A 23,204-nucleotide genomic window follows, 5' to 3' on the forward strand; every position below is an offset into this window, starting at 1 on the left:
ACCTTTTTTTGGGGTGTTACTAATGACAACTTACTTATTATTTTGCATCCGCTTGTGCATGTACATTTTATGTCTATAGTTTTCTTAATTAAAACAAAAAAATCCCTGATTACTGCAGAAACTAGAGGCCCAAGATGTTTTGCAATACACCAGCAACCTCATAAATAGATGATGATGTTTTGAAGTCAAAGTGCTACAAGGCTCAAGTTTGACACCGCTCCTATTGATCTGTTGATGAAACAGCAGAGGATCTAATGTCTGTACAATACGAAACATCAAGGTCTCTCATGCTCCGTGTTCTTTAGGAGAGAAAGCTGATAGCCAGGCCTCTGCTGTCATCATCGTGAGCAGATATCTCTGCTCTCTGCCAAATGCTTTATCCTCTACTAGGATGTTAGAGTGTGTGGGCTGAAGACATCCTACCTAAGACAAAATCAAATGTGACATGTTTGCACATGTAAGAATATATATGAGAAACATATGAAACTCTCCCCCCTGCACTCCCAATGCAGCAGGAACGCTGTGTACACCTATAAAGGGGGGAATCTGGGGGGTCATGACAGGTAGCACAGCTTGTTGTTTCATCCCCGCTTGAAATGGAGACAAGATTTCTCTTCAGTGTGCCGTGTTTGATGTCTATGCATGTCTGCCTGCCTGCCCAATATGTCAGGACTAGACAGGCTGGCATCAGTTCAGCCACCACATGCCAAATCCAAGAGACTCTCTGAAGCATTAATCAGAGTGAGAGATGGTCAGAGCTGCCTGCTTCCTTCCTTCCACCTAATATGGTCAAAGCTAGCTGGTGAATGTCAGGGCAGCCACACTGTTTTTCCAAAGCTGCCAGGCAGACTCAGGGCCAGCAGAGGAAATAGCTTTTGGAGAGCTTAGAGCTTGTGCTGCTGCAGGAAAGATGCGCACATCAGTAGAGGATGCAATGACATTTAGGCCTTGCATGACTGCAGGAACATTCAATACGGATGTGCTCTGAAATACATCCTTTTTTTCTTTTTGTTTGAATATGGATCTTTATGTATGTTTCCCAAGTAGGCATATTGTAATAGAAGTGTGTGCAGGCATTGTGCTCGGATAAAGACCTTATGCTTAAAGTGTTTGATTAACGAAGTAGATTTTGCCTTGTCGTCAGGAGTGCAGGCCACCGTTTTCTTTGTTTTTGACTGTTGCGTTGTGGTTGGCAGCCCACCACCATTGCTCTTGTATCGTGACTCTTTACACTCTGCCAAAGTGTTTAATGTCAAAACACACTGAAAAATACAGAAGTGTGCTGTTTGCATGAAGCTTGAGCCTTACTAAGAAGACCAGAGCGAACACCCTGTTGCTGATGCAGTCAGACACTTGACTGGGTGATGTGATGATACTCTGTGTCAGTGTTGGCTTTAAAAATCATAATGCAAGTCTGAGATTGTTATTATAAAATGCTGACAGTGGCAAATCAAACAGAGGAGAAGAACTGCATTCTTGGTAGGGGGCAGAGTTTTGCAGAACCAGCGAAGTAATCTAATCATATGTACTTTTCAGATTATAGTTGTGGGCTGTTTCACTGCTGCAAGAAATAGACTGTGATTCTGAAAGTGAATGAGTGACTCAGCTAAATGTTTAAAGTTTCAAACCAACCATATTAACCAGGGTTTGCTCATCACAGAAGACTAGTTTGTCTTTTAGTGAGCAAATTGTATTCATTTTATTTTTAGGAACAAAGTCATTGAACATTTCTTAAAATATTCTTTATCACCAACGCCCTCGTCTCTAACTTGAACCCTGATTTAATCACTTACTGCTTGTGTTCATTATTTGTGTTGAAATGGTTTGTTGGGGCTGCTCTTGTCAGTGCCCTTGCCAGAAATTTAATTCAGATGCCAAACTCACACACACAGCCCATCATCAGAGAGAGCCATCCTCTAAGATGAGAGCTAGCTTAATCACATTAGATACAGCTTCGTCTCCCTGCAGCAATGCAAACATGCTTATGGATTTGAACACCTTGTAGGTCTGCCTGTAGCGTTGACTTTGGCTGGAGGCAAATGTGAGACTCCACCATAAATAGATAAGCTTGTTTCGATTATGATCCATGTACTGAATATCACACCACGTTCGAGGTGGCTTCTTCTTTCCATCTTGGCAGTTTTTGTCCTTTAAATGCTGACCACTGCACTGTTAAATGCTACTCAACATCAAAAAGCTGGCATCGATTTAAATGAATCATCGTAGGTGGTGCTTTTCACAAGGCTGTATTGATTGTGACCTCCTGTTTGCCTCCAACTGTAGAAATTAAAAAAGTGAAATAAATCAGGTGGAATGCACAGCTTACTCTAAGATGAGGTCCAGAGATACCCTGGCAGAGACCGGGTACATCAGAGGAACAGTCTGTTTTACTCAGACTAAAGCTTCCCTTTGCCCTTGCCAGGACAGTAGCCTGTATGTCTGTTTGACATAATGTGTTCATCCTGTTGCACTAAAGAATGAATTAATGCCTCATTTTGAAAGACAGTCCAATCATAATTCATGCTGGTACTTACACCACTACTGCGACTTGCTTCCTCCCTCCTCTGCTTTTTCAGTGGAGCCAGCCACCCCAGGTCACATTCATGTTTGACTTCATTGTTATTGGCTGAAGAATAAATAATAGGGGTGCAGCCAGCGGAAAGAGGCTCTATTACTGAGCCACTTGACAGCTCAACTTCTGCATTTGTGGATTGCTTGTACATAGACGTGAGCCTATCCTCTCTTACCACGACTGACAATGGGAGCATGGGAGAGGATGAGAAGCAGTGTGAATGGATGAATCAATAAAAAAACAAGCAGAATGATCAACGCATTCAGACGAAGTGTCAGGCGTTGTGTGTTTTCATGGGTAGAAAACCAAATCTTTGAGTCCTTACTGAAGAAAAGCTTTCTTATTGAGCGTCTGCCAGCAAAACCCCAAACATCGAGGCCGTTGTTGTGTAACATAGTCACAGGTTTATCCGTGCACCCTGCAACTTCAATTGCACATTGTAGGAGAAGCTTTTATATCATTTTGATCATGTGTGCTGTGAAGAGTCATTTTACACTCTTTTAAATGCCTTTGGCAAAATGCATTTGTTTCCTATTCATTCCTCTCAGTCTTCCTTCATTGTTGGCGAGTCCCTTGGCTTACAGTGACATGGACATGAAAAAGACAGATGAAGAAACGAGAGTCAGTGGGTGATCGAGCTTCAGGGGACAGGAATAGACAAATAGGAACGTACAGGAATAGAGCTGTCACTGTAGAGCTGTTTTATGGCAGCACACAAGAGAAAAGACAACGAACAAACAGACAATAGAAGCAAGTGAGTAATCAGACTGGATTGACCCAATATGGTGATCGTTTGCTCTCTCTTGTTCCACCCATTATGCCTTCTCTGTCTTTCTCACACACATCTTTCATCGTAATGCACTTCTATTACATAATATATATAGGAAGGAAAGCTAGCAGTGCATGCTGTCATACATGGATCAGATTAGGTAATCATAAAGGCATTACCACATGACCAATCCTGCCTTTAGTAATAATGTTCTACTCGTCATCTGTCTCTTTGTTTGCCCTCCCTCCTTCTGTCCCTGTGGATCTCATCGGGCTTTGTTAACTGGCCAGAAGTCCAGGGTGAAGCAGCAGCACCTGGCCGTGCCATTGTCATAATTCACTCAGACAGATAATCACATCTCTGTATCCAGGCTGTTTAACTGATCCCTCATGGTCTTGGCCAAGGCCTGAGTCAGTTCGGCCCAGAGTGACAAAGTCGAAGCACAAGATATTTAGCCCAAGATTGCTTTGTTCTAGATTGAGTACAGTGCAGAGATGTTGAGCCTTTTCCATTTCAGAGGGTCACATGCACTCACTTTTTCACAAGGGGAGCACACAGTAAACTCCGGGGCATATCTGCAAATGAAACGTGTCAAGTTTTATCATCATTTCAGATTTCTATCAGGACTGGCTTTGCAATTGATTGTTTACTCCCTGCTCAAATATTTCACACCAAGTTGGACCTAATATGACATGCTATAAATTTGACTTAACAGAAACAGTCTCAAAATCAGATAAACAAGTCTGAATGTTTTTCAAGAAGTTTCGATGTTTAAATACTGTGAGGCTCCTCGACAGGAAGAGTGAAGCAGCACATCAGACCAGAAGAAAATTGGAAACAGATCAGTGTTTTGTACATGTGGTCAGCCCATACTAATGCTGCTGTTTTGTCTTGTGGCCACATCAAAATTATGTTCAGCAGCAAGCCAAATTCAAAACAGGTTGGCACTGCAGCCAACCAAAAGTCCCTTATTCCTCTGAAGAAGCACTGACACACCTATTAACATGGCATCCAACAAGCTTTGCATTTTAGAAAATCCCCCGCAGTATAAGTTCAGCTCTGACCTCTTGACCTAAAGAGGATGGCCTTCATTGTTTTCATGCCATCCTGCTCCACAGGTAGTTTTAGAACAGCTTTAACATGAAGAAGATTCGCTCTGCTGTTTTAGCTGTGCAACAGGTGTTGGCTCGCTTCAGAACGAGGTCAGACAGGAAATTGCACTGAATTTCCAGCTAAGCTAAATTCACTGATGCTGAACTAGTTTAAAGTTACTCAACACCAGAAGAACTTCCTCAAATGTAGTAATGTTATTTTCACTTGATGAAGTCAATAACCGGGGTGAACCTGCTCGAACCACAGCATGATGCGTACATTTAGATCAGACTTGATTTACTCTGCAGCGTCCATGTAAATAGAGCAGTAGCAGACAGCATTGTCCTATGCTTTTATTAACCTCCAACCACTCCTGCACATTTCATAATCACCCTTTCTCTTACCCGACTCCCAACCACAGCAGGATGCAGCATGCATAATACCAACTACCACTGGCAGGTCGATGTTACTGGTTACTTACTTCGGACTGATCACTTACGACAGCTGTCTTTATAAGTCAGTAGTTCTTATGGCTGCTGCTCTCTGCTGCTCTCAATCTGTGGTTTAAAAGCACTTTGATCATAATTTCATCATAATCATTTGCTTGGTAGACCTGTGATTAGCCTTGATTTTGCCAATCAGCTAATTGTTACTTATTAATTTTTTATTTTTATTTTTTTAATGGAGTGACATCAGTATAAACTGGAGTGACGTAAAGGTTTCCATTCTTGGCTTACATACAATTGCATGTGAGCTGGATTGGCAGCAGCACCTGATCCATACTTTAGTCAAGAAAACAATGCCACTCAGTTTCCTAAATTAGAACACCTTAACATGTTGTGGCCCTTTATCTGTGGAGAAAAAAAAGCATTAAAATTATGTAAAAATGATAAGAATCAGTTTGGCTTGTTCTTGCTTTTCCTTGTTTTTAAGAGCATTTGCCTTGAATTGTGCATGCTCCCAATTTACAAAACTTTTTTTCCACCATGTTGACAATTCTGAATTATTATTAAATATTTTTGAGTCATGCATCTGAATTTGAAAAGCAAAAATATTCCACACGAGTGAAGTCCTGCCACACAGTGCTTTAAACTGCAGTATGAGGCTTCACTCATGTACCATCAAAATATTCACCACAGCACAAAAGACACTCACCTTCAACTTTCCACCGTGGCTTTTTAAGTGACATGATGTGACACATATTTTCCATTTAAATGGCTTCTGAAACCCACACTTTACCACCAGCCTCATGTGCTCTATGCTGCTATTTTTACATCTGTGCGCTGTCAAATTTACAGAACTGAGCCACTCCTTTTGTGTTGAGAAAGAGCTAGTCACTCTTTTTCATTTTTTTAATTGAGGAAATCCTCCATGCTATTTGAAATGGGTTTAAGATTATATGTTTCATTTTATGATTGATGTCATAGTGTGCTTGAAATGTGTTTTAATCTAGTTATCTGTTGTGTGCCAGACCCTGAAACAGCCTCTCTGGTTTTAGTCCTACATCTTTACAGGCAGGTTGAGGGCAGTACGTCTGTATGTTCGCCATCATCATTGTATTCTAATACACTTTTCCCTCTGTGAAGGTAAAAGCTCCAGTTTTCTCTCCTCCACACACACAGCAGGATAGCAATTAGTTTCCCTTTATGCCACACCAGGCAACGCCTAGCACAGTTTGGCTGACATTGAGCCCTCATTTAGCTTTGTGTGTGTGTGTGTGTGTGTGTGTGTGTGTGTGTGTGTGTGTGTGTGTGTGTGTGTGTGTGTGTGTGTGTGTGTGTGTGTGTGTGTGTGTGTGTGTGTGTGTGTGTGTGTGTGTGTGTGTGTGTGTGTGTGTGTGTGTGTGTGTGTGTGTGTGTGCACGTATGTGTTCTGTTACATCACTTCCCAGTCTACCTGACCTTATTTTCTACCTTAAAGCTCTTAGGCCTGGCCTATCTCTCGGAGGGATTTCCCACTAGACACTGATGTAAGGCTAAGCATTTGCTGCTGGGATGGCAGTGCACAAATGGCTTCGTTCAGCAGAAATGCAACTTTGACACTCCCACTCACCCGCTACTTTACCGCAGGCGTCTGAACAAGTGTAGTGAATGTTGATGGGCTAGTCGAAGTGTACTTGCGGTGTGCCCACCGTTGATTTAAAGGACAGTTAGTGGAAGTACTGGTATTTAGTCAGATATTTAAAGCTGAGCTCAACACAGAAAATAAGCAGCAGTTATTTTTGCAACTTATGAGCCACTGAATTTCTATTCTTGAAACAGATAGAGACTGTAGAGGAGGCACATTACATTTAATTTGTAAATGAAGAAGAAAGGCTGCTACATTCATTATGTCTGCTTTTGTTTTGATGTCTGTGAGCACAAAACACCTGGAATATTAGTGTGAAACGACCTTCGTCCAGTCCACAGCATAAATTGCGTAGTATCAAACCACTTAGACCCTCGTCCATTTGGAGGAGCTTGTCTCAACAGCAGCAAAGTCTGCACAATGTACAGCAGCACAGTAATAGCCCTAAAACTGAAATGTGTCCATTCAATTTTGCAGTAATGTTTAAGGCCAGAGTTTGTGTCTGTGTCCATTTTAGCATGCTCTTGTAATGTTTTTGCTCAACTGGGAATAATGATATTACAAGCATAGTTTAATTGTTATATATTGCACTATTGATATCTTTTGTGGTGATGGTGAAGAAATTAACACAAACCCTGCATTAGAACATGTTGAGTGTGTTGGATTTATTATGTTACAAGTATTGCTTCAGTGTTTCCCTTCATGTTATCCATTTTCTGCAATTCTTGAGCGATTTTTTTTTTTTCTTCTTCTTCTTTTTAGTAGTAGTTTGGCCGGAACACAAGTACTTCTGGTCTTTTAGTCTCTTATATTTTAGAAATGTACGGGATATCTGCCTTCACTTGAACTGCTGATGTCCTGTGTTGCAATATGGCAGCAGAACGGGGAAAATGAAAAACACCCCTTACTCCCACTTGGAAACTTTCACGCATTATTCCAAGATTCTTGCCCCTGTTGCTCTGGTAGTCACACAAAATGAATAGAAACTAAGCCTCATCTTAATAACAGATAAAACCAGATAAGTGTGTGTACAGCTCCTTTTTGATGGACTGAAATGATTTTATTTTTGCTCAGACTGGAAGCATTTGATTTCAGTATTCGGTGGCAATTAAGCCACCGTTTTTTAACACTTCCTGTAGTTGTCTTTGCCATGAACAGTTTTTCTCCAGTTTCTTCTGATGACATACACACGTCATCACTGCATCTGTCTTTTCCTGTCTGCCACCATTACTGTAGAGATCTCAGAACACTTTCCAAGCGCTTTCCTCTAAAGCTTCAGAAGGAATCAGTTTAGTTGTCATAGCTCTTTATTTCATATGACAGGCTGTAATATTACTGTAAATTTTACTGCACTATGAATACCTAAACAATGGGACTCCTCCTGCGGGAACTGAATTGTGTTCCGAATTGTTCACATACTCCCTTGATTTGTTGTCTCCCCCAGTAGAGTCTGTTGAGAGGACAGAGGAATAGAGGGAGTGTGGAGGAGAGAGGAGAACGCTCTTTTGGCATCGACCACAATGGAGATGAATTCAATAGTACAGAACTCACTGGTTTCCTCTGCTCTCCTTTAGAAATGTCAAACACCCACACAAGCCTCTCAGTCCCTATACAATCCCCTTACTCTGTTAGCAATGCTACGGGCTTTTGTATAAATGATCCCAAAATGATCTTCCTACACACGATATCTCGTACTCTCGGGGTACGTGAGAGTGCTCAAAGCAAGCTGAGCGATAATGGGATTCAGACTTTACCTTTTATGGCTTGAAAATCACTATCATTGCTCTCGTCCATACCATTTAGCCTGTCATCACTGCTGTCTTTCTCCACGTAAAGCCATTCAGAGCAGTATGCCATCATTTTCTTCTTTGTATAATAGTCTGAGGATCATGGAGTTAAGTGCGTATTGAATTCCAGACTGTTGTTGGTGTTGCTTGAACTACATTACAGTTTTAGTTAACTAAAGATTGGTTCTGGTTGACTCACCTCAGCAGAATCTGTGCAGCTCATGAAAAGAGCTAAAATTGTCAGGCTAATTAGATATAATGAGCTGTGTGGGTTGTCCATGTTCAAACCTTTTAAGCTACTGATATCATGACATGTACCTTTTTCAGAGCTGAAGATAAATGCAGATCAGTGAAGGTTTCGCCATGTTGAGATTCATCCTTCTCGAGACAAATTAAGTAGACAACCTGAACACACGGCACCTAAACAGCAACATCTACTGGATACTCATGACTCATCTTATAAATAAAGAAATTTGTTATTTACACCTTTTTTACTGTGTCTTAAGTGGCTGATTTTACAAACACCGTTTCATTGCGCTGAAGAAATCCTCAATCATATTTTTAGGTTTTGAAGGCAGCATGATATTTATTCTAGTGAGACTGCCTTGCAACTCCAAATTTTTCATCTATTAATAACCTGTAGCCTTCATAGAGGCTGTTTGCAGTAACATGCGTCCAATCAAACCTCTAAGTACGTCAGTGACCACTTCTGATTGGATCTCAACACCCTGCCTGATATGCAAATAAGTATTCACATCTTTCTGTTTGCAAAGACCAAATGTGTTGATGTTTTTAAGCGTCAGCTCAGCAATAATAGTCACCAGGCTGGGAAAAACTGACACTTTGTTTACACAGAGAAAGAAATAACTTCCTGTATAACATTTGTCGAGGTTACAAGACGGCCCAAATAATTAAGTCAAAGATGGTGTTTCACAGAAGTTTCCAGCTCGCTAAATTGCACTAAATGCTTAAAAATATAAATTCTTTTTAAGGGAACCTGGGGACTTTCTCCACTGGCAACGAAGTAGTAGCCTGTATTGGTCACTATTAAGTGCACTGTAAAATTTGACACATTTACGGTCAGTGCAGTGTTGCCCTCTTTCATAGGTTGAGAGTAAATGATGAAATCATTTGAAACTGTGTTCAAGCAGCTGCTAAATGTTGGCAGGTAATATACACTTTAGACCCAGATTAGCCGACGGGCCGGTGCAGCTGCGACACACGGACACAATGTTTTTTCCAAGGAAAGAAACAACGCCTTGTTTTGCATGTAATGCAGAATTGAACAGAAGGCATGAATTATTTAAAACTCACTGTAGCTGTTTCGCCAAGTTTATTAAGTTTCGCCTTTCTCTCAACTCTCAATTGTGCAATTTTTTTAGAGGGTGTCTGGGGGTATTGCAGTTACTACTTCAGTGTTGTAATCAGTTAAGTGTTCACAGAAATCGGCTGCTTATCTCGACAGGCAAGAGAGTCCAGGCAATTAAAGTGCATTACAGTGAACCAAATAGAAATCGGACTGTGTGTCGTATGTGCTTAGAGGTCATGAGTTGAGAAGACAGTCCTTCAACATGCCCAGGACACATTTTTGTACACACTGCTCAAAGAATGTGGCTGCATGTGTCCCAGACCCCCTCAGAATGTGGTCTGAGCAATCTGAGCGATCTCAGTGCGTCTTTGGTGCCTTCACACCTGTGCTTACAGCGGTCCGCTTGTGATTGGATCACCCAGGATGTATGTTAAACAGCCTCATGTCGTGTGCTGCTCTCTGCTGTTTGCGCCTCATTATCCATCCAGTATGTAAAGTGGAGGGTGTTATAAAATGGGAGTAGTGCTACACTTATGAAAAGTTTTTTTTAAAAATGCGTTGGCTGTAAAATAAAGAGATCGTAGCCTAGACCATCGGTGTAAAATACTGTCATTTAGTATAGAACTTATACCAGCATTTGTCTTTACTTTCCTTCTGTTTCAGATAATCACCAGTGAGATTTTCATAATGTAGCCTATCCTCCTACCTTTTTTGCATTTCACACTGTCTGTGCCTCCTATTCAGAGGCTTGCCAAATAAGCGGGTAGTAGTTTTTGTGCCACTGGAATATTCATAACACATACCACACACGATGGTGCTGCTCTGTGCATTACTATGGTTTTAACAGCTTTTTCTCTGTCATTCTTATGTGTCTCTTTTTGTTTTTCTCTCTTTGATTTTCCCCAAGATGTGGCTAATGGCAGTACCGGCTACAGGCCTCCTCCCAGGACCAAGGAGGTGGTCATCAACGGCCAGACAGTCAAACTGAAGTATTGCTTCACCTGCAAGATCTTCAGACCGCCACGTGCCTCCCACTGCAGCCTCTGTGACAACTGTGTGGGTGAGTGGAACTGAAGTTCCCAGGATGTGAGTTTGTGTGCTTGGCTGATATTTGCTGCCTAATTTTTTTTTTTTTTTTTTTTATAAAATTCACTGTGAAACATTAGTAAAGACCATCACCAAACTATCTTTCAGTTTGTGGTTTGTTTAGCTTGAACCACTTCTTTGTCTGTTTATATGTAGTCTCATAAAAGGTCAATATAGATCTGATAAATGGGTAAACGGCTGCCTCACTTCAGTCTGTAGGTTTATCTCATTTCATAGAAGAGCACATAATATACACAAACACATGTTAGCTCACACAATTCGGATAAGTCAGACAAAGACTGCATCTGTAGTGTGAAAACAAGCCAAGTTAAATGTGTAGTTTACGATCTACAGGGAAAATACGGCACACATGCTTCGAGGGGTTGGCATCCACACAGAGGGGGAGGAGGGAATAGCTACAATGAGAACAATACAAAGAAAAGGCACTATAATGGTTGAGTTTTGCTGCTCTTCACAACCACATGCTCCGTATCTGGAGACAAAGCGAAGAGCACAGCTTAGCAATTACTAAAAGACAGACACAGACCTGTGTGTCTGCGTCTGTCTCATCAGGCTTTTTGTGCTGCTCGCTCATCAGAGACGATTCCTTCCTTGAATGTCAGTTTCCTTGTCAGAAGTGGGCCTGACTGAAACCCTTTGAGACAAAAGATGAGGAAGTAGTAAACACATGCAAAAAGATGAGGCGTTGGTAATCAGATGCGGCAGATGCACGCCAGCAGGAAGGAAGACAGACTGGCAGCTGAACAAAAAGATGGGAGGGCATTCATTTTCACAAGCCAGCGAGTATGGCGTTACACAAAAGTGGGTTTTGTGCGTATTTTAGGTGTTAAGTTCTGAAATTAAACTGGCAAGGCAAATTTTATTGCCGTACAGTATTATAGATGAGCTGCCTCAAAAAACAGCATACAGTACATGAGTGACATGTAAAGCAGGACAGCGACAGGAGATGCTTTGAAGGTTTTTCTAGACTAAATACGGACACAGAATGGTGTGATCGTATACATCCAAATTCTTGGGGCTTAAAAACTATGTTAAGATCATAGTTGTGAGTCACAGAAGGGAGGGACATGAGGAATGAGAAACAGAGCCATAGTTGGACTGTCCATACTGCAGGTGGGTGGGAGCGATAAACTCCAGTGATGAATGTCAGTTGTAACTGGTGTCTCTTTCATAAGAGCTACTTTTCCCTCCTGCTCTCAGAGGTCCAGATCTCCACCCAACACGGCTCCACGTTCCCCCCCAAAAATCTGGAGTCCATCAGTCCAAGTTTCATTATGAAGATTCAGAGATAAACTGTATGAATAATGGTACAGGGAATGAGATCATATGCAGGAGAAAAGACTAGGAGGAAAATCTGACTGTATTTATGTTTGTTTAATAGTCCTCACATGTTTATTCAATACAGCCCCAATTCCAAAACAGTTGGGAGAATAAATAAAGCAGAATGTGATTATTGCTAATCCGTTCATACTCAGTTGAAAACACACAAAGACAATATATGTAATGTTTTATCTCATCAACAGCAACACATTTCAAACAAGTTGGGACAGGAGCAACTAAAGTCTGGGAAAGTTGTGGAATGCTCCAAAAACACCTGTTTGGATCATTCCACAGGTAAACAGGTTCATTGGTGAGAGGTGACAGTATCATTACTGGGTATGAAAGGGGCATCCCGGAAAGGCTCAGTCATTCAGGAGCAAGGATGGAGCGAGGTTCACCACTTTGTGAACACATGACTGTATAAAGGACGTTACTGCATGGGCTCAGGAGCTCTTTGTAAAACTGTCAGTAAACACAGTTCCTTTGGCACTATTAGCACTTTACACAGCGCCCCGACGTCCTTGTCCTCAGATTTGTAAGTGTTGGTCAGTATTAGTAACAAACTGGACTGGTACTTGCTTGTGAACTGGAAACGGGATCAGATTGACAGTGGAAAAAGTGGTGCGAGTGCTTCCCCTGTCTTTCGATTTCTCTGTCTCCCTTTCTCTTCCTCTGGTGTAGTAAACGCCAGGGGGCTAACAAGCTCTTAAATAAGTTAGCAGCCAGAATGGATAGGCCTCCCCAGTGGACGTGGAGGATAGGAATATGGTCAAGTCACTTTCTTTTTAGGAGGGATATTCCCCTGGGAGTGATAGAAGTGGCCTCTAAGAGCGCAGTTATGATTCACACGTAGACTGCTTCCCTTCGCCTCCTGTCCTGCTCTTTTATGTCCTCACTGTATATAGACTACAGATGGTCTCAGTGTTTGTGCTTAATTCCAGGTAGTGTTCAAGTATTGGTGCTTGCGTATGTGTGGGCAGAGCTTTGGGATTTTGTGATTGATTTTGTGATTGACTCCAGAGTGTTGGCTGCTGTCTGATGTGCTTGAAAGGACATCAGATGACGCTTTAACTCAAAAAATGTTGTTACATAAGCAAACAATGAAATACATGAAAAGAATATTGGCACATAAGTAATCTACATTAGATCATTATGAGTGTCAGATTCAATTTTGGCTTCATTTTTTGTTTCCAAGAGCTCCTCCTGGTCATGAGGTTAAAGTCTAATCTGAAACGTTGAAACAGCAGACATGTTTCCTGCTCAGAGTGATTTGATTCTTTATATTTCTTGACTAACAGCGGGACTCCCGGCTCACTGTTGAGAAAATGAGCGTAGACAGACAAAACAACATCAAAAGTCTCACTTCTCCTCTCCTTGCATTGTTGTTCACTTGATATTAAGGACTATTGTGGCAGCTTGTAATAATCAGATTGGACTAGTAGTTGCTGTCCCCTTTCATCATGTCTGACTAGAGGCTGCCCAGACACACTTCAACCAGGCATTGATTAATGAAGACAAAAGCAGGTCATTTCACCTCACTAAACAAATAGTGGCTCTGATTAATTAGTTAAATAGCTACCTCTGTGCACAGCTAGTAGCCCACATTCAGAGATAGGACTGTGGAGTTCGGACTGATTAAATAAGCACACCAACAATAAGCCGTCCGCAGATAAGTGTGCTTGAGCACAGTTTCTTTGATTACAACCGCTGACTGATTTTCAGTTCACAATAAAATGAACAGCACTTCAGACTGCATTCAGATGCATACTTTGTGTTTTGAATACATTGCAGCAAGTGTTTCTGAATTCCAGACATTGTATTCAGTTGAACCAGACGGCTGTTCAGGTAAAAGCGGCTCCTCTGCAACACAATAACACCTTGACGCACACTTTACCAAGGTGGCTGTCAGTGCTAGAATATAGGAAAAAAAAGGAACACTTTGACGTTACTACTTCTCCTTTGTCTTCATTTACAATTCCTCAAGTGTCTTCAAATACTCTTAAATTGAGGTCTTACTAGAGGTGCTCTGTCTGTTGCCCCAGCGAAGTGCTTCTTTCACCCTCTCAACCTTGCACAGACACACAATGAGTGAGTGAGTGTAAGGTGAGTTTTTCCAGCCATACACAGTCATGCTGGCCAGCCTGTAACTTTTATTAGCTTGTTTATATAAATAGCCAGTTTGCACTATGTGAAAAATTTATGTTATTATGCCAAGACCCAGAGGGACACTTCCCCTTTCCCATAATTTCCCACAGCTCCAGTCTTGTAGTGTGTGCTCACATGCAGCTGCGGCTGAGCTATATGTAAGTTCTTCCTCAAATCTGGGAGCAAAGACCCCACTAAATGAAATGTTAAAGCTAGTTCGTTTGATACTACTGCTTTGTCTATGTGTGGTTGCACCACAGAGAGGCAAGATTCATCTTAACTACTCTGGCTTTAAGTCCAAACTAATCAAAATATTTTCACTTTGTCAGACCAATCAGATGACATTTTATTACTGTGTTATCTCCCGGGTCCAATTGTCTTTCAGCACTTTGCTACACCACAGCAAAGGGGCTAAAATAAGCTCATGTAAATCACCAAACAATAACAAAAAGGTATGTGCGAATTGGTGTACATTAGTGTCTAATGTCAAATTTTGTCAAGTTACCAGCTTTGCCAGCCCTGTTACATAATGTAATGCTCTGTTGACCTTAGTCTATTTACTATTGTGTAGAAATTATCTTTAAATCTAGGCTATGCTGGAACTTATGCGTAGTTCAGTGTGACCCACTGTTGTTCTTTTCTTTAAAAAAAAAAAAAGCCTGGTTTCAATAATTGTGTATCGAGAAAACCTAGACATCTTCTGGGAAAGCCTGATTTCTAAGCCATGTGTACATAACCCAGTTTCTGGTGGCATTTTTTATAAAAGCACATGCGCATGACAAAGGCTTCAGACCATAGAAGCATCCCTGTGGCAGCAGTGTGGTGGGATGAAAGGAAAGACTTGTTGGCGTGCATCCAGAACAAACTTTTCTCACTTCTGTCTCTCTCTGTCCACGCAGAGCGTTTTGACCACCACTGTCCCTGGGTGGGGAACTGCGTGGGAAGGAGGAACTACCGTTTCTTCTACATGTTCATCCTCTCGCTCTCCTTCCTCACCATCTTCATTTTCGCCTTCGTCATCACACACATCATTTTACGTAAGTAGCCGACAGGAGGGGACGCACAGGCATGGTTGAGACACACACACTCCTCCTGGCTGTGTTCTCAGCGTGTTTCGAGCTAGCAGGGTGTAAGTGGGCGTTGTGAAAAGCTGCAGTATTCTGGCTTGTTACCATCTTTCCAGCTGGGAGCAGGCAGTGGACTGTTGGGCTCCCCGTTGGTGTGTGTGTGAGTGTGTGCATAAATGACAGTGGATCAATGTTGCACTGGGAAAAAAATATTGGCCAAGATTAACTGCTTGAAAATTGTCGTGCTGATTATGGTCTTTTGAGCTTGTTCTTGTTTCTTTGATTGTAACCATGCTGTGTTGAGTCTAAATGCTGTCAGATTTGGCCAAATAGCATCATAGCAGTTTGAATTTGGAGGGTTTTTTTATCCCAGTGGGGCTCTGACCAAGTTAGAGAACATCACAGTGACTTAATAATCTCTTCCTGCTGTAAGCTAACATTAGACACACGGTACAGTCGTGACAGTGCTTCAGATCAAAGGTAGTTGCATCCTCCAGTGCTTTAATCACACTATTTCATTTATTCTGAGCATGTCTGTGCACTCTGAACCCACTTGTTGAAATTTGCACTGTTTCATTTAAAAGCCAAAGTTAATCATCGGTCTGGCTGATTAGTGCCACAGAGATGCCTCTGACGGCTACATTTAGCTGGCCAACACTTTATTTTGGGTCTTTCTTCTGCCTCCGTCCTGCTCATCACACTTGGAGGTTGAGTTGCCACTTAAGTGGGCACACTCTGCCTAGCTTAGTTCATCTTGTTGACACTTCTGCAGCAAATAATGGCTCCAGACTGTGTAGCACCCAGTATCTGATACAAGCTCCCACATTCAATGGCTGTTGTTTATGATGATTGTATCATGGTCCAATGGAGACTCTTCTTTGTCTTTCTCTGTTCACAGGCTCCCATCGAAGTGGCTTCCTCAACGCGCTTAAAGATAGTCCTGCCAGATATCCTTTCACTGAAATATAACTCTTTTGTTCAGTATGTCTGTTAAGTGTTTTTCTGCTGTCTGTCTGTCCATGTTTTTTAATCACCCAGCTTTCTCTGTATTAAATTGTATCACAACTTGACATGGACTTACTCGCCCAGCGAGGGCCCATGCAGGTCATTCTGCAGGTCAGAATTCATTCGCATGACACGCCTTCTCAAAGCGTTTCCATCCATTGCTGCTGCCAGTTACAGTACTTGCATAACTGGTGTGCGTCTGATTAGTCCTGTTCCATCCAAATAACACAGCACGCAAGGCTGCTCCTCACTCTGTCTCTGTCGATTGATTCAGTCGGCCTTTGATGTCATCTGGCTCTGACTTGCCCGCAGTCTCTCTACAGAGATGTTGTGTGAGTGAGATTTGATATGAGTGTGTCTGTGTGACAGATGCCAAGTGTGTGCGAGGCGTCTTAAGCTACAGCTGTTACAAATGCCCTGTAAGTCAGCTTATTGACTTGGGTAAATCCAGGCAAGTCAAACGTTTCACTTTGACATTGCAGGAAAGTTTGGTTTCACACTGTTTGACCTTTGCTTTTAGCTGTAAATCCAGGCTTTATTTCTGAGGAGAGAGTGAAATTTACCTTTTAACCAACCAGTTTCTTCACTTACTTTAAGTGGAAACAGCTAACTCTTCAGCTTTTGTCCCCTAGCGATCTACTACCAATGGTTGACGCCCATCCTTTGTGCCATAAATCAAGCCTTCATTTTCCTGGGACATCGTACCCAGTGGCAGATAGAACTGTTTAGTGAAAGCTTGTAAGGAACCAATCTAAATGCCAAAAGTGATTATTCGATCGCCATTGCATTGTGCACAACACAACAACACTTACTTCATAATGATAAGTTAAAGCAAAAAACTTGTCTATTGCCAGTTTAAATGATATAAGAATCTGAACTAGGATCTGATAATATGCAATATCCAATGCTACTTCTGATCCACAAATCAAGTTAAGAGTCCAGGGCTATGACACTGTCTGTCTCCCTCTCTCTCCCTGCCCTTCTCTATACGGCTGAGTGAGATAACTGTTTTCTCTGGCAGAGAAATGTGTGCCAAGCCAAGCTGATAACAGCCTGTGTCCTACAGGACTTTAATAAAGGGGAATTGCAGTCGATGGTATCGTAGCAGTCCTTTGTACTCGGTGAATGATGACATGTTTTGTCCTTGCTAAGGAAGAAGAGACTGGAGGGAGAGAAAAAAGAGAGGACATTAAAAGAGAGAAAAGGGGAGAGTGAGGGCATTTAGTTGATTTTTACAGTACAGTTTAACAGACTGACTCATGGTCTTTCAGTATGGAATATTACACTGACCTACCGAAGTAATTAATTTTTTCAGTATGCCCATGGGGACATTTCTGTACTGAAAAGTGCACTAGAAGTGTTTGTAGGCCCTGTTTTATGAAAAAGATATTTTTTGTATCCTAAGATGTAATTAAGGGTCACTGTAGTTTATTTTCATAAAGGCAGGATTCATCTCAGACAGCTTTTGTGTGTTTCTGCTTTATTTGGAGCAGAGAAATGAGCAGTGCTCTGCAGTCCCGGCCAAATGAACTGGTAACTAGGAACTATTGGCAAGAGGAGGACAGCCCTGAGGCTGTAGGTCAATATGCTAGCTGTAAGAACGTGTGCTATTTTCTGTCCATGCTGGCTCTGTGTGTCTTTGTCAGTATTGTCTGCTTCACTGCATGTAAGAATGGATTTTAAAAAAAAGGGCTGTGGCAGATATTTATTCCTTGACTTTATTGTGTCACTGTGTTGGAGGTGGTGGTGTGTTTCTTCTCCGTCTGGTCCATAGTGGGCCTCTCAGGCTTCCATACCTACCTAATCAGCTCCAACCAGACCACCAATGAAGATGTGAGTATGAGCACACACGAAATAGAGGTACATCAGTATGCGTGCAGCGTACATCAGTTTGCTGCATGTGCTGTCCCTTAAAATATACACTACAAAATCATGACACACCCTAATGAAGCATTGCTATGAGTCACGCAAGCTTTCTTTATCTGTTGCACACACTGTATTTGTGGATTTTGTTTTTAGGTAATCACTGAAATATGTGTTTCTCATGACAGTTTAGTATAATTGCTGGCTGGCTACATGACTTTTGAACCACAATTTAGTGTTTGTTTGTTTTTTTGTTTGTTTTACAGATATTGTGTAATACAAACTATTAATTAATTAATAGTAGCAATAAAACAATTAACATTTTTTGGGAGTCAGGAAAATTAGCGAAATATTTTATTTTCCCTGCATATTAACCGCAAAAAATTAAAACAATCTAACATATATTTAATCTTTTTTGTGGTTTCACATGTACAAGGCTTTTAACTCAGAGACTCAGCTTCTTGTTTGTGCATCATTGTTTCCATCATAATGCTGCCATTGATAATCATTCCACAATAGATGGACACTAAAGGGAAACCGAAGCATTTTGATGTTCTCTCTTTCACCTCAGTCAGACTGCAGAGAATACTGTGTCAGTGCGGTTGGTTAGCTCAGTTGGTTAGATGCTAATAAGGCCAAGGTCGTGGGGTTGATCCCTGTATTGGCCACAAACATGTTCTGGCCCTTGACCAGACACAATACACAAGCATTATCTCTGAGTCTCTGAGTCCACTGAGACTTCAGATATTTATCTGTCCCCCTGAATTTGACTGATGTTGTGTGGTCTCCTCCAGATAAAAGGGTCCTGGTCTTCTAAAAGAGGGAAGGACAACTATAACCCCTACAGCCATGGCAATATATTCACCAACTGCTGCGCAGCCCTGTGTGGACCCCTGCCACCGAGGTATGACGTGTGGATGTGTTTTTATGAGGTGATTTATCGATTCCCAGGTGCTCAGATGATGACATACAGTACGCCCTGCTCTGACAAAACCCATTTTTTCACCTTACTGTAAAGTGTCACAACACCTGTTTCCTTTCCTCAGTGTAATTTTCCGTTGTGTCCAAAGGCTAAAATAGAGCTGTTAGTCAAGAGTCTTTTTGATGTGAGGAGCTGCTTTGAAATGAGCCTGCCTGCAGCCTTTTCTCTATACATAGCTAATAAGATACTGCAAGAGTGGAAAGGATTTCAAGCTTATTTTAACCAAATCCAAGATCAAAGTTGGCTAGATATATTAGATTTCACACTTCTCCTGTTCATGTGATTTAACAAAAACACAGGCCAACTGTCACAGCTACGTCCTCATGTCCATGTGACTGTAAATGTCAGCACATGCCCTCCCTGCTCCTTCCACTTCGGCATTTTGTACCAACAATTCTCATTACTCATCTCAGTGAAGCTGCTATTCCTTCATCGTGGTTCGAAATGTGTTCATGCTTACACACTGCACAGAGATACCTACTATCGGCCCTTATCTTTACTGGCCACCAGTACCCACTTTAAAGATACAGCACTCTCAGTGACGCTGTCAAGACATCACAAACATCTCTTAGCCTTTGGAACTTGCAGCCTTTAATTTTGCCTTTTGTTTTGCACCCATTTAACCGTGAAGTACAAACGAGAAAGTTAGAGAAACAGTTTAGCGCGTGCGAACTGAAAACACTCACACACAGTTTAAGAGCAATGATGGAGGCGTTTAGCAACATTCTGTCTGTGTATCTGGCTGCAATGTACTCTGGCCCTCACAAGTCTTAAGTCACTAATAATGATACCTGTGGGTGACTAAGAAGAGTCCTCAGTGCACAGGTGGCTGCCATCTGGTCGTGTGTGTGTGTGCACATGTGTGTTTGTGGCATTGCACAGCTGGGTCCACCAGTAAGAAAGGAATGCCTCTCCTCAGCCTCAGACTATGCAAGCAACGCAGCCTCTCACATACGCAGACAAAAACCTCTTGCATTGCGTTCCCTACTGAGGCCTTGACTCACATTTTCTAATGCATCAGCCGACATGTTTTTATGCTCAATTCCTCCTAACTGCATTTGCAGACGTTCCGGTATTCATTACCAGCAACACAAGCCGCTGCTGTAGGTTCCCCTAGTTTGTCTCTGTGATTCGAGCAAAGCATTTCCACCTGAATCCAGCTCAGTCCAATGGGAACACACTGTCCACACACTCTGTTAAATGATTACCCTGCTCACACTTCTTAACACCTCAACTGGCTGTGCTTGCGTGTGTGTGGTAGAGACTGCTCAGATCAACCTTTATCTGGCTGATAAATAGCCGTTATCACGTAGATCTGGCCCACGACCACACAAATGTGCGCACACACTGCAAGAGTTAAGCAGGTTGTCGTCTAACCAGCTGTGTCAGAGTTCTGCAGCATTAACGACGGGACAGAAACAATGATTCACTCCAGCGCTCCACTGCAGGACCTCACTGATTTATTACCCAGTTGTGATTTTATGTGGTTGTGTGAATGTGTGTGGAAGATTTAAATGTAAAGACTCAAATGTTGAGACTTTGACACAATATTCCAGCACTATTGTCTCTTTAAACTGTGGTACCACCGACACACAAGGTCACTAGCACTCTGCTAATCCTCCCCACCTATCATTGACTCAACCTGCCTCTGGATACAGTATTAGCACAATGTTTGCAGTCAGTCAGAGAGTGGCTGTTTAATAACAACTGTGCTTTAAGGCTTTCAGTGTCATTACACTGCTCTCAGGATTGAATCTGTTAGTGGGGAATGTCATTTGCTGTGTAATATTTGTGAATGAATGCACACAGACAACAACTTTCTCCACTCTTTGTTTCTCTCTGACTAGTCTCATTGACAGACGGGGCTTTATCCAATCAGACACACCGCAGCTTGCGCCACCAACCAATGGCATCACCATGTATGGCGCCACCCAGTCACAGCAGAGCCATATGGTAAGACACAGACCTCCATAACACCACTGTCAGGTTGTTAACTTCATAGATGTAAAAATGCAGAGTTGTCACAAGTGCTGTGGATGTTCATAGTGCTGTTGAGTCTGTTTCGAGTCAGCAAGTCATCTGAGGGGTGTACTGCAAAGCGAGATTAATGGGTTTTCGAGGTATGTTTAGCCCCAAGTTTTCAGCACTGGTTGATTTGGCGGCACCTGTGGTCCCTGGTGGTAACAGAAAGTGCTGTTTAACACTAGAGGAAACGCTCCTTAAGCAGCTGCTTTGTCAGAAATACAACAGAAGGGCAAAGGATGCATGTGCTTACACTACAGCCAAACAAACATGTTGTTTTAATAAAGAAGTCTGTCAGTAATTGGCCTTTTCCCCTCATGCCATTAACAAATGGACACAGTAATGGAAGTTGGTTCCCTTGTGGAGGAGTTGGAGGTTTTTCATGTAACAGCTCACTGCAGCAATGTTTAAAACAGACCTGCTGACAAAAGGTTTTGGACATGACAAAGGTCAGTTCCGTCACCTCAGTGAGTAATCATTTGTTTCTTGCGACTGCTTAACAATAAAAGCCACATCGTGTTTCACCAGTCGAATGCTTTTAATGTGAACAGTAAACAGTGAGGCTGATATCACACACGCCTCAGATGCAGATCATAAATACTGTTAGAAAGGAGGTTTGATTTTATGAATCTCCCAAGGATTATAACCTTAAGAGACGTTTTGATAGTCGTCTAAATCCTGTGGTCCTCATTTCTTTGGCTTCAGTCTCGCTCGGACCATACTGTCACTCCTGCAGGACCAGGCCGTGGTCAGCATGACGCGCAGAGACAAAGCATCTTTCACAGCAGCCTGTCTGAAGAAGAGAAACTTCCAGCTGTTGTCTTTTGTTCATTTGCCAGAAACAGAAAATCAGCTCTCTGAAACTGCTGCGGATGAACTTCACCCCATCTCAGAAGTGATACTGCAGATGTCGTGGCTGATATGATTTTGTCTCTGATTGTGCTGGTAAACATTGGCTATTGGTTTTATGGCCTGGCCTAGATAAAATGTGGCCTAAGCAGAGAGAGTAAAGGCTAGATGAGGTCAAACTCAAATCTTCACTTAATTCTCTGACACAACATTCTGCAGAGTCACTGCACCTTTTCCTCTCTCTGTTTCAGACGTGAGAAAGCAAATCCAGTTACAATTCCTCTAGATCGCGTAGAGCGAGACAGTGATGTTTTCAATTTTGCATGTGTCGCTCCATGTTGCCTGTAAATTAGGTCAACAGCAGCAAGGAAGGGTCCTTTGTGTGAGGTGGTATCGCCGCTTGAGCAGAAGGATTTAACTCTGGTTTCAGTCGCTCCCTGTCAGAATACTGTTTGAGATCATGGGTTTCCTCGTCATGCTGGTAATCCAAGTTCTACAAGAAAAATAATGAGGAGGAATCAGAAAAGAGATGATCTGTAATGAACTGGAACATTTAGTGCAAACTCACAATCTCACAAACTGGAAGTACACAGCAGTCGTTAAACAGATATCTAATGTTAAAGTGTCTCCTGCAGTCTGAGAGAGAATAGCTGTTTGTGACGAGGACACTGGACTGACCTCACTGGCCAGTTTGCCTCTGGTGCCTGAATAGACGCAACAAGTCTTCTGTTGTTCGATTTGGCTGTTAACCTCACACATTACACGCTACATTTAAGACCTTTTCACACACAGCTACTTAAACGTCTTTCACTGGTACCGTCCCTCTGTGCCACAGTCATCTCTTTGTTCCCGTCCAACCTCGACCTCGCTCTCCTCGGTCTCATTGAGACGTCGAACATGAACGTCATCTGTCTTCAGGTCCTGACTGTGTGGACGCCTTGTAACGGGCCAAGAGCCACAGAAACATTCCCGTATGTTCGCACATTCAGACATAACTGCCATCTGTTTTCTGTTGCTGTCATGCTAAGTGGCCGGAGTTGTCCTATTGTGCCGGCTGGTGGCCGTTTGTCTGCACACTGATGCAGAGTCAGCTGTTGGTAACACATCATGAGTGACTGTTCCTGAATATCCTCAACGTCTCCCCCCACGCCGACTGATGCAGCTCTCTTCATTGCTGTGAAAATCTTTGTTTGCCTTAAAAATCCAGAGCAGACCACAGCCCAGGTTTGATTTCAGCCTGGGCCCTCT

At 42.2% G+C, this 23,204-nt stretch overlaps 1 protein-coding gene across 2 annotated transcripts in view; it reads left to right on the forward strand.

The window, feature by feature from the left end:
• Positions 1–23,204, forward strand: part of LOC139342222 (palmitoyltransferase ZDHHC14-like) — a 46,664-nt gene that overhangs the window by 18,695 nt on the left and 4,765 nt on the right. For both annotated transcript variants that reach the window (XM_070979212.1, XM_070979213.1), the window contains exons 4-9: positions 10,504–10,656; positions 15,068–15,205; positions 16,134–16,182; positions 17,971–18,073; positions 18,898–19,007; positions 20,933–21,038. In XM_070979212.1, the coding sequence (XP_070835313.1) occupies positions 10,504–10,656; positions 15,068–15,205; positions 16,134–16,182; positions 17,971–18,073; positions 18,898–19,007; positions 20,933–21,038 (659 nt within the window). The remainder of the gene's footprint in view (positions 1–10,503; positions 10,657–15,067; positions 15,206–16,133; positions 16,183–17,970; positions 18,074–18,897; positions 19,008–20,932; positions 21,039–23,204) is intronic.

The sequence above is a fragment of the Chaetodon trifascialis genome, chromosome 14 (assembly GCF_039877785.1).
Source record: "Chaetodon trifascialis isolate fChaTrf1 chromosome 14, fChaTrf1.hap1, whole genome shotgun sequence".
Taxonomy (NCBI): Eukaryota; Metazoa; Chordata; class Actinopteri; order Chaetodontiformes; family Chaetodontidae; genus Chaetodon; species Chaetodon trifascialis.